General features: G+C 39.1%; 2 protein-coding genes across 4 annotated transcripts in view; one reads left to right on the top strand and one right to left on the bottom strand.

Annotated features, from left to right (window-relative positions):
- PSPH (phosphoserine phosphatase) overlaps positions 1 to 911 on the top strand; it is an 18,162-nt gene extending 17,251 nt beyond the window's left edge. For all 3 annotated transcript variants that reach the window (XM_019545504.1, XM_019545505.1, XM_019545503.1), the window contains one exon: positions 717 to 911. In XM_019545504.1, coding sequence (XP_019401049.1) covers positions 717 to 827 — 111 coding nt within the window. In that variant the 3' untranslated portion in view covers positions 828 to 911. The remainder of the gene's footprint in view (positions 1 to 716) is intronic.
- A 4,774-nt stretch (positions 912 to 5,685) lies between these two features.
- The window catches only part of GBAS (glioblastoma amplified sequence), a 17,240-nt gene continuing 10,931 nt past the window's right edge, over positions 5,686 to 11,994 (bottom strand). Inside the window, exons 7-10 of the mRNA XM_019545498.1 lie at positions 11,119 to 11,150; positions 8,829 to 8,923; positions 8,402 to 8,485; positions 5,686 to 7,068 (exon numbers count right to left, since the gene is read on the bottom strand). Coding sequence (XP_019401043.1) covers positions 7,004 to 7,068; positions 8,402 to 8,485; positions 8,829 to 8,923; positions 11,119 to 11,150 — 276 coding nt within the window. The 3' untranslated portion in view covers positions 5,686 to 7,003. The remainder of the gene's footprint in view (positions 7,069 to 8,401; positions 8,486 to 8,828; positions 8,924 to 11,118; positions 11,151 to 11,994) is intronic.

The raw sequence follows: 11,994 nt of genomic DNA, 5'->3' as shown, positions 1-11,994 counted from the left end.
GACCCCTGCCACCCCCAGCGCTCCTTCCTGCCCATGGCAGGGGGTCGGACTAGATGATCTGTCTAGGTCCCTCCCAACTCACTGATTCTATGAAACCTGTACTTTCTAAAACTAATAGCACAGGTGCCTGGACAGCAAGCAAGTGCATTGCCAGTACCAGCAGTTTAATATTTGTTTAGGGCTTATATCTAAGGAGAAAAGCAAGCAGTGGAAATTTACACATTGCACCTTCAGTGTACTAGATTTTCTGGGATCTAGAAATGATGATTGTTCTTGGTTAAACATTTGAGCCATTGGTTAAAGTTTAACTTTGGTATCTATCAAATGCGATAAACAGAGTTAAAATAAATAGCATAGATATAATTTTGGGATGTGAATGCCTTCTTACTTATTAAGAGTACAAGGTTGTGAAATATTCTTCAGGAAGATCACATATTGCAACAACAACCTTGATAACAGAAGGTGTTAGAGGATGGCCCTGCTCTCACTGGTCAGTGGCAAAACTCCCATTAAACTTCAGTGGTACAAAATCAACCTTTAACACACTCCATCCTGGTAATAAACATGCAAAGAAATAAGGTTTTTGGGAGTAGAGAATTTTTTCTTGCTGTATTTTAGAAAATTATATTTAAAAATGTAACTTATTTACATGAAAAGCCCCATTTCTCATGTGGGCAGCTATGTTAATATATACCTATTAATTTCTGTTTTGCTAGGATTGTTTCATTGGATTTGGAGGAAATGTAATCAGGAAACAAGTAAAGGAGAAAGCCAAATGGTACATCACTCACTTTGATGAACTGCTTAAAGAACTGGAAGAGCGATAAGTTATGCACTAAACTAGTATATTTTATTAACAGTATTGTAGATTGATATAAACTATACAATTAAACATATTTTTGTTTGCAAAAGTGTGTACTGGATTTTTTATTTGTGAATATGATGTTTTCAGATGATGAGTTGGTACCTGGATGTTCCCACTCTCTCTTGAAGTAGCTATTGCACATGATAACATTCCCAAATGCTACCCAGACATTTTATAATTAGAATTTAAGGATATTTTTATTTGATAAACTTCTTCAAGGTGGAAAAGTTATTTGGTTCCACTCACAAGCCTTTCCCACCTGAAGACCTTAGTTAAGAGTGTGTTGATAAGCTTGTAACACATCAACTTACTGGTCTCCAATTAACTTATACAGCACATTTCTTCACATCATTAAAGGCTTGATTCTAGTACCTTTTACTTGTCTGGAGTAGCACATTACTGTACAGGTGTTCATATGGGATAAATACTGCTCGGCCGTGAGAATAGAGCCCAGAAACAGCACATGTATTTTACTCAGGAGTCTCAAAACGGGACAAGGAAGGGGATTGATATGAAGTGCACTTTACTGTATGTCACTGTTTGATTAGAGCCAGGGTAATTAGTCTTACTCTTTGGGGACCATGAAAATCCATCAAAGGTAACATTTTCAAAATGCCTTAATGACTTTGCTTAAGTCTTGTTTTCAGAAGAGACGTAGGCATTTAGAAGCCTAACTGCTATTAACTTTCAGTTCAGGCTTTTAGCAAAGCTATAAAAGGCAATAAGTAGTGCTTACCATTATTTAATTCCATTTAATATTTTTGGTAGCTGTAGACAGAATTTTCTTTTCTTTTAGTTCTAACAAAATAAGAGCTATTAAAATGCTGAGGAAGTGAAAAGGTTAAAAAGCAAATGCACAAACCTCGAGACACTGGACACTGAAACACACAGATGAATACTAGATACACTGCAGCTGTCATATGATGTATTGATTGTACTTGTTCACAGGATGGACCTTGAACTATAATCATTAAACAAAACGAGAAGCCTAACAAGTAGGTTAGGGAAACACCTATTGAGAAGAAGGCGTTTCTCTAACTGATAGGAAGCTAGTTCAAAAGAAAATGAGAATATATTTTGGAACATCAGGCATAGATTCATTACTGTCAAAGATCTGCTTGGGGTATGACAGGGCAGGAAAGGAGATGATGTCTTGATTGTGGTCTGACCGGTAGTATAACAGGGTGGGTGAGCAGGGCACCATCCCCGAGTGCCGACTCAGAGAGGGGGCACGATTGGAAGCTGGGACCACTGCCTCTGCCATCAGCCCCAAGGCCTCCGGGTTTGATCTGCACTAGCTAGAATGCCAGTTGGCTCTGGTCCCTTAAGAGACCAAATGCCAGTTGCAAATTAGCCATGCACAAGCGCCCTTTGTTCTCTCACACCTCCAGGGCACTGTCTGTTGCATGCCTCTGCACTTATGTTGGCTTCACATCAGCTATGAAAGAACTCTTGCTGCTGATGGAATTCTCTGCTGGCTTGAGTGGTTTAAAGGAGCCAGGTCATGGAGAACCTTGTTTTATCTCTTTGAGGTTGCACTGATAAGGATTGTAAAATGAGGACTTTATAGAGACGATGATGCTGCAGACAGCTGGAAAGCTGTTTTGGAATATGAAAAATAAGCAGGGACAATTTGCTGGAAAGCATAGTTTGGTCTCAAAAGCCCAGAAGAGGCTTGAGACAATTATTGTGCAGTGTGCAGCTAGTTTAAAGGGGGCTGTTGCAAGACAGATTCCGAGACTGAACCTCACTGTGCAATTGCTGGAGTATGGTGAATACTTCTACTTAGTTCTTGTAAGTACTTTTCATCCATAGACCTCAAAGTGCTTTACAAATTAAGTATCACTATTCTGGTTTAAGAGATAAATAAGAGGCATAAAGGGGAAAGGCAGCTGGCCCAGTAATATCCAGCAGGCCACAGGTCTCCCAAGGCCCCCCCGTCTGCTGTTCTAGTGATTAGATAACAAGGCTTCTCATTACTTGTTGGCAATCATACTAGAAGTTCAGCAGAATGGTGTAAAGAACAGGAATGTATTATTTTCTGTAAATAATTCCAGAAGGCTACATGAAAACCAGTCTGGACAGGAGTTTCATATATTCAGTTTTATTTATTGCAGAAATAAAGAGTATATCTGGTTTTTGCCTGCTTCATTCAGTATTTATTTCACACCAAAAAGAACAGCTAAATGCATCAGCTGATTTAGTTTAAAAAAATTCCCTCTGAATAGTCCTTTACTAGGGAGGGCAAGGTCAGCTCAGCTTAATAAATGTGCAACTATGCTCTAGCTGCAGGCAATGGGGTAGGCTGTTCACTAGAACCCTTCAGGTCCTATTTAAGACAGTCTCCTTTAAATTCTTCTTGAGAAAAATCTCAGCAAGTTCAAAAAATGGCATGAGTACAAAAAAGGCTTTTGTGTGGGCAGGAGCGCTTGAGTAGGGCAAGAGTAAGCTATTCTATGCAGGTCTCCTACAGCTCCCGACATGAGAGAGATTTTGTTACAACCTTCTTTTGAACTAAGATATTGTTACAATAATTTAATGATCAGTGCATTAGTTCTGGCATATGCTTTATTTTTAAACATAAGTAGCCCTCAAGTCAGAATGATAAGCATATAAGACTATGCAGTATTGAGACCTTAGTAGAGATCTTAAATTTATCTCTACATGCATTTGTCAGGGTGACAAAGTGGCAACATGGCATTGTGCCTGTTATTTCACAAGAATGTTCTGGCAGTGATTAATTTTAAAATTGATGCCCTTTTTCATTGGGCAAGCACTGAGAGACACCTCTCCCCAGGTGGAATCAGAAATTGGTATTTAGTGTAGTTAGCAGGTAACCTGTCTCCTCCCCACTGACCACTTTGTACTGCAAAACACCCAGCAAAGAGAGGCAGCGAAAGAATGTGGGGGCAGTAGCATGAGGAAAGGTTCCATGCTACAGCTAAGGTACCAGGGCTAACTACACAGACTTCATTACAAAAGAGCAGAAGAAAGTTTCAGAAAATGTTCCAGGGGGTGAAATAATTGGGCAGATAATCTTGGGACCATAAACCAGCACCAAGAAGCCAAAATAACATTAAGATTTTTGGATGACAGATTAAGTTTACTACTGTTACAGCCTATTGAACATAAGCAAGGCAATAACATTTTAAGATGTATATTCAGAATGAATGAGAAGATTCATTAAAAGCACAGATGTAGCCTCATTAGGAGAGCTAGTCATAGTTTAGGTCTCAAGACAAAACCCCTTACATTGTCATCAAACAAGGTTCTTTAGACCAACATGGCTACTACCTACACCCCTGTTACACTGACTGAATTCAAACATGGGTTATTGAACATCCTTTCAGGGATTGTTCCTGCTTCCCAGATTACCAGACATTGGCACTGGCAATGATTGTTACGAATAAAATAACCAATGCTGTGTCATTAACTGATGACACATCATTAACTGGTAGAAGAGAAATTTGCCTGTGAAGTTAAGAGGAAAAGCAGCATGGACTTCAAAGTAGTGAAGGGAAGGATTCAGGCAAAGGAACAACAAAAAAAACCCACCTTCGCTTATATATGCAGGAAAGGTTCTTTGATTAAATGTGCTATCTTTTATTAGACCAACTGAGTAGTTGGAAAAAAGTTATGGCAAGCTTTCAGGTGCAGCCACCCTTCTTCAGGCATAGGGAATATAGCTCATTATATAAGTTCATATATTGCACTCATTTGAAAATCAGATTTTCATCTAAAATAAATGTATACCTGCTTATCTCTCTGATTACAACAGAACAGTTTGGAAGCTCACAACTACTTAGAAGCCATGTTCATGGTATATTACAGTAGTGCTAATTGTGAATAAAGAAGACCAATGAGAATTGTTCCATGTGCTGGAACACTTTTAGAATCATCCTCAGGCTTCTTTACTCAAAAAAAGAAACTTCTTGTATTTCAAACAGAAGTTTTGCCTGATAGGACTCATTTCTCAGCAAGTGTGACAGTAGATAAACTGAGTAAATTGCCCACTGGTAACCCACAATACATCTTATTACTTAAAAAAAAAGGGAAAAAAAAAAAGAGACAAAAGTAAAAGACAACTGTTCTCTGCCCTCTCACATCAAAGTTGCAGGTAAAAATGGTAGTTGCATAACTGGATCTGAAGAGACAGTGACAGCAGGAGATACTAGAATAATTATTTAACAAAGAGTAACTATGACTGATGTTGTTTATTCTTTTGTTTTGCAGTCAAGTTAATCTGGCACAAGTACTTCTAGTTGAGAGAGAGGCATGCTATTAGAACGAAACAAGGATGCTGTAGTAGGCAAAGGATGAAGACACAGTTATAGCAGCTTACAGAGCTCCCTCGTACAGAATGCCATGCTCAAGTCTGCACTGTTTGTCCCCAGCTTTCCTGGGCACTGGATATTTTTCAGTAATTAAAAGCAAAAATAAGACGCACAACATACCTGGTAGAACTGCATGGTTCTTTTAACAAGGCCAATGGATTCTAGGCCAACAAATTAGCATATCCAACTGCAGTATCAGGTTTACAAACACAGATTTCTGAATCTGATGTGGAGCTCTACTAGAGCTACATGGGGTAAGGGATCCTGCACTCTTCTCATTTCCATATGCCAACACCAAATACCGTTGCAATGAAATGTTTTATCTGGAGGTTGTTTGTAAACTAAGTATCAGCTCAAAGCAGGTCTTTGTGGAAGTTATAAGCATATTAGGACAATGCTGGTCATGCAAACTGTAATGCTGTGAGACATGTATTTCTATTTTTCATAACAAACACTATACAGGATGAAGACACAAGCTTCCAAGAATATGTGAAAATTAAAAGAATTTTATTGACCGATATGTTTTTAGAGAAAACTCATTGAAATGTACAAATTGGACATTCAGTATTTGGTTTGTATATATTGTATATTACACTGATTCTTAAACCACTCTGAATAAAGAGAATGTTATTTTCACTTACATAATGTTCACATCATTACATTTACTGAAAATATTGGTATGTCCTAGTCTAAAAAAGAAATCAAAATAGAACTGGACATAACGATACATGGCTTTATGCCAATCCTACCGACAACATGCATCAGCTTCACACATCATTTCCAAAATACCTAGTGTATAATTAGTGAAACATCTGACCAAGCATATGTCTGAAGTCATGACTGCTTATTAAATAAAACCCCTTTTCTTAGACCTCTATTATTTTTGGAAATAAATACATTTAGCTACACGAGTGCTTGTAACATTGTCACATCACTGTTCCTTATAAAGGATTGTTCCAACACTGTGGATCATAGAGCCCAAAGTCCAAGGAGTTGCTTAAATAAATTTAAAGTTAGTTCCAGATGTAATCATCTAGATGCAATTTCTTTCCGTCACCTTCAAAGCTGTCTCAAAATGGAATCCACTATGGTCTGTACATTTATAAACTATCACTTAATCTTTAGTATCGTTTTCTGCAAGTACTTATTCTTTGATTGTAGGTGAAAACATTTCAGTACTTCTACTGAATTGTACAGTTTCAATATTCTCAGCTACTTTTTAGTTTAGAGTGGGTTACTGATTCTTTTCCCAGTAAAACTCCTGCCATAGCATAAGCAGCTAGCGGTATTTCATTGGTTCAGAGCTCTGTCTGAGACATTCTCTCTCTTGTTTCCAGGAACCGACCGACTTTGTTTTCGCGATCTGCAGTTATTACAAACACAGTACACATTTTCCTTTATACAAAAGCCATCTGAACCGTGACAGTCTTCCAGGATTAAAATACAGTGTTAATTTAAAAGTTAAACCATGATAAATAACACCCCCTTTGCTGCTGCTAAGACTTGGAAATAGTTTATACACCAAGTCGTATCAAGAACTGTAAAGCTCAGCTTTAAGAGCCAATTCCATAGATGAACTGGTGTGTCTTTGAAAATTAAGCTTGAAACTATAATCCTACATTTATTTCCCTGGTAAGTTTTTAAGTGCGTCAAGTCCTTAGATTCTGAAGAAAAGAGGTCTCCTTTATAAGCTTAATACAGTACTTTCATGTTTCTTACTATGATATACGGTGTATACCATAAAATTAATTTAAGACAAATACTTGTCACTTGAATCTACGTAGGCACAGGTAAATCAATGACTTTACTGAAGTGGAGAGATCTTCAATGGTATCATGATTCTGGACTCCATTTCCTGAATAAGGGGCACTGAAAAAAGGAAACAGGGAGGACTCATTTACTAATAAAGATCTTGTCGTTATTCACGCACTTAACTTATATAGAGATTTGCTGATATCAAATTACACCAATCAGTTTAACAACCTATAACTAAAGAACAGTAGATATGAGAGAAGCAACAGGTGAAACAAGCTTATATAACTGTTCTCTTAATTTGCACTACAGGGCTGTGAAGACAAATCTCTACCATTTTCCACCACAACTCAAGGTTATCTTACAGTTACAATTAGGACTCTGCAAAGCGGCTAGTATTTGCTTCAGATTTGGATGATTTAGGGGACAGTGTTTTGACTTGGTGATTCAAATCATTGTCCCCAATCCATTTGGCTGAATATCCGAATTACCCAGGCCCATCCCCCGCCTCCTCTCACAGCCCAGCAATGGCTGCCCCGCCAGCCGCAGCTCTGGCCCTTTAAGAACTCCCTCCCCCCCGCAGACTCACTGCTCCTGCCAGCAGGGGGTGATCCCCACCATCCAGTGCCACATGGGTGCCTCTGCATGAGCCCCACAAGGCTGCTGGAGGAGCACCAAGTCCCAGGGCTTTTCTCCATCTTTTTTTTCCTTAAAGGGCCAGAGCTGGCCTGGATGGGGCAGCCATGGGGGGGCTGGGGGAATGGGCAGGGCCTGGGGGCTGCCCGAATCAAAGTTCTCCAAATCTTTTCCAAAGATTCGGGAGAGCTTTGAATCAATTTGGACCTTTTAATTGGTCCCCCGATTCGTTTCCGATTTGGGCCGAATCTCCTCCAACGTGAATCACCACCCGAAGCTTCGCACAGCCCTAGTTACAATGTGGTATTTCCTTTGTGATCTACCCCATGGAACACAGTTTAAGGCATTTAACACGGCCCTTATATGCTAGGTTTATGAAAGCTGTTTTGGACACCAAAATTCTCGTAGATCTTGGCTCCAAATGAATTCATTCCTCTTCAAAAGAATGTATTTAACAGGGCTCCAGTATTTCATGAAATATTGTGGCTTGCTACAATGAAAATATAATGGGTTCATTTTAAGTTACGTTTCTCTATTTGTTGTGCATTTATTCTGGATAGACAGATCTCTTCCTTTGATACATGTTCTTTAATAAAAACATTTACTCCCGGTATAGTTCCTATAGCAAGTTAGTGACTTTCGTAGCTTTGTGAAATACAACCTCTCGTCCCTCATGCTAACAGCATTGACTACTACTCAAGGGACATGAAGTATTTATGACGACTATGCAAATATTATGGCATCTCAGTCATAAAAAGTGTTTATTCCATTCCCCCCCCACACCAATCTCCTTTGAATCCAGTTAGGCTGTTACCTGTATAATAGACTAGTTCATCCCAGCCAGGTTTATGCCAGGCAGCATTCCTTATCTCTTCTCTGGTCAGAAGGTCTTTGTAAGCTACATGGAAGAAGTACATTCATAAAAGAAGGTTGACGCCCAGCTATGTAAAAATATTTCCTCTAAACTATTTTGATTGTACAGTTAACATGTTGCAGTTGTTGGTAAGAAAATAAAAAGACAGAACCCTCTCCTCCATACCAAGTGAAAAAAAACATTTCAAATAGATTAGAAAAATGGAGGGGAGAGGGAAGGTAAAGACTGGCTCTGCAGCAAGTATGAAAGGGCATGTGATTTTGTCTTACTCCAAGCATCTTGTTTTCCTGGACTAATTCAGCATTTGTGTTAAGAGTCTATTCAATGTAGTGAGAGGAATGTGTGCAGCAGAAAAGAGAAAGCCTACCCCAAAGATGATGAACCATATATAATTGTCCAATTTGTGAGAAAAATCCTCCAACCGCCTCTTCACTGTCCTGCCGGAAACGAATTGCACGAGCCCTACGAGGGACAAGAAGAACCTTTACAAAGAGCAGACTGATACAGGTAACAAGTGATGATCAAAAGAAAAGGCAGAGGTAGAATTCAGCCCATCTTAATGTAAAACAGCACTTTTAGTAGACAGCAGTGATTAAGAAGGGAAAAAACCCTCCAATTACAAACAATTACAGTATATCCTGTTAGAACATATTAATCGGTTGCATGCTGATTACCGTCTTCACCTTCAACTCTGGAGCCAATATGCCAATTACCACTGTTACAGGGTAAAACAGCAGGACATTTTGACAAAGTTTCTTTTAAAATTGAATCCTCAAGTTTAGTCAGACTAGGAAGCTAAGCTATTTTGGCATTTATACACATACATTTGTCTGCTTTGATGCACCCAAAATCCAGTGTGTCGGAGCAGACTTGATTAATCGAGTCTGTGGAACATGCAAACTGGCGCACCCAGCTGGGCATTGCATGCATTTGTATAAATGGCAAAATGCGCGTCAGAGCTAAGAAAATGGCAGTGGTGCACTTTGAAGCTAAAACGCCTTCAATGCATTTTAGTTCAAAAGCGTCTCCACCATTTTCTCAGTGTTGACGCACATTTCACCGTTTATACAAATTGATACAATGCACCACCGGGCACTTTTAAAAGCACCCACCACTACAGCGCATGTGTGTACAAACGCCCTTTGTGAATATATGGCCTTTTACACTCCCACAGCCCCGTGGAGTTGTAAGTTACTGGAATGGAAAGTGCCTGCATGTTTCTTAGCCAGTTCTCTCCCGTGGAGCCCCCATGTGATACATGAGAAATATCATCTTCAACATTTTCTAAAGGGGCCTGCTGTTAACAAAGAAATGTACCTGAACAAATATTTTCAAAATAAAAAGTACAAAATCAAAGTTGCTGGCAAATTACTGAAATTAAATGAATTACTTTGAGAACGATTATGGTGTGTAAATTCCAAAGTCTCATTTTATTTCAAAGTAATTATAAAGATTCACAAATCATTGGAACTTCTCTCATTAGAACTGCTTGGATTTAGTTAACGTAAGTGAAAGGAACTTACACCAGTTTTAAACAAGATAAAGTCAGGAGAACACACTGAAGGACACCGTCTTTAATACTTTAAACCTATACATTAAAATACAAATGTGATGTTCAACAGGATTTTGAAAACACCTTTATTTTAAAAAGCTAGAAAAGCTAAGATTTGGGGCCATTTAATGACTGCCAACATGTAGCTTTGCAAGTGCTGCACGCTTGTCAGACCACCTAGGAGCCAGTTTGTGCACCGGCTAATGGCCTCCAAGTTTGGTTCTGGTGATTTTAAAGTACACGACAACAACAGACGGTCACTTGCCAGATCAGAGCAGGGATTCTGCACTACTCAGACTGAATCATTGGCTTGTACAGCAACTTTTGTCACGTGGCCCACTTCGGCTTTTTTTTTTTTTTTTAAACAATGCATTATACATCTGCACTGCAAACTTCCTGTGCCAGCAGTGGCACACCATATACATGTGCAGAACTACAAACAGCATAGCCAGGTTTGCACAGTGTCATCGGTGGACTAATCAGCACGGTCTTTCAATAGTGACAATTATCTCACTCTGTAGCACTGAGTAAATGCAACTCCACTATTACTTGTAGCACAGAGCAACACGGTGTGTTTGTGAGTGTCGCTGCCTTGCATGGCAAGTCTGTGGTGCCGACACAGTGATGCCATTGAGAGCTGAGTGTAACAGAGATGTACAGAACATTTCAGAGCAGCCTATTTTAAACGTTATAACAAACCTGCACATTCTGTAACGATACATTTCGGGCATGCTGAGGAAAAGTTTTCAGGACACAGAGACATCATATGAAAACCTGGTTGATACGGTCATTTTTCACACGAGTCCATTAGATTTGACCATACTACCACAGCCAATATGAGCACAATTTGTAAAGCAGAGCTGGCATAGATGGACAAATGAATAGCATGACATTCTTTGCAACAGATAATGGCAGCTGCATAAGACAGCCAATGTGAACACTCCCAATGTGCACAACAAATGTGATGGCATCCTGCCTAGAAATATTTACCCTTCAAAGAGCATAAGCTTGATCTCACTGAATCAATAACAAAATTCCCATTAGTTTCAATGACATGGGTTCAGACAGTCAGATTACAGAACACAAGAGGGTGATATACACTTACCAGTAGTTGCCCCATTCAATCATCGTTCCAGGCTAAAAGCAAAAAAAGAAAATTAATTGTTGGAACCGTTGTGCTGGAACTTTTTTGAACAAGGGGAGAGATAAACAACAAAGAAAAGAGAAAGGGGATGAAAGGATTTCTTCCATATTTCATATACTGACAATGATATGCCAGCTGTTTATCTAAGCACTAGATTCCATCTCATGCAGCAGCGTGGGGAATGAGAGGGCTCTTAAGAGTTCAGAAATGGCCCTAAAAGACTCTGCTGTTCAAAAGAATATGATTTCAAGAATGTGGGGTGACGCACACATTCCTGCCTTGGTGCACAACAGTGAGTTGAGAAGATAATTCTTCAGGCTTGAAAGTCCTTGCTAGCTTCTCCAGTCTCCTCTCTTGTCTGCTGGCATTATTAGCGATTCCCAGCAGCACTTTATTCAGAAGTATGCCTCTAGCATGTCTTCTATTCATGAACCTGCTGAACACTCTAATTTTCGCTAGTTTTTGATGTTTCTGTTTTGCCTGAGGTTTAAAAACCAATATTATGGACAAGTGCAACTGAGATCTAGAATAGGCTAATAGCAAAGGGGAACAAAAGTGTTTTAAAATAAAATACTGACACAACCACAAATGGTCACATGCTTTGTGTGTGGCTGAATCGCTTTTATCCTGTCCAAATATATTTGGAGAATAAAATATTGAGAACTCAGTCATCAATATTAATGAGTCCTATTCTCACAGCATCAAGTGGAATGGAAAACAACATCAGTTATCAAATAAAATGCTTCCTTTAAATGCTTAAAATTATGACTAAATATTATCATTATCCTGAACTGCACTGGGCATCAATTATACTCCTTTTCAGTCTTTTGCCTGAAG

The sequence above is a fragment of the Crocodylus porosus genome, unplaced genomic scaffold (genome assembly GCF_001723895.1).
Source record: "Crocodylus porosus isolate Cpor-Errol unplaced genomic scaffold, CroPor_comp1, whole genome shotgun sequence".
Classification (NCBI taxonomy): domain Eukaryota; kingdom Metazoa; phylum Chordata; order Crocodylia; family Crocodylidae; genus Crocodylus; species Crocodylus porosus.
The sequence above is the reverse complement of the archived record's forward strand: the minus strand, read 5'-3'. Positions and strand labels throughout refer to the sequence as shown.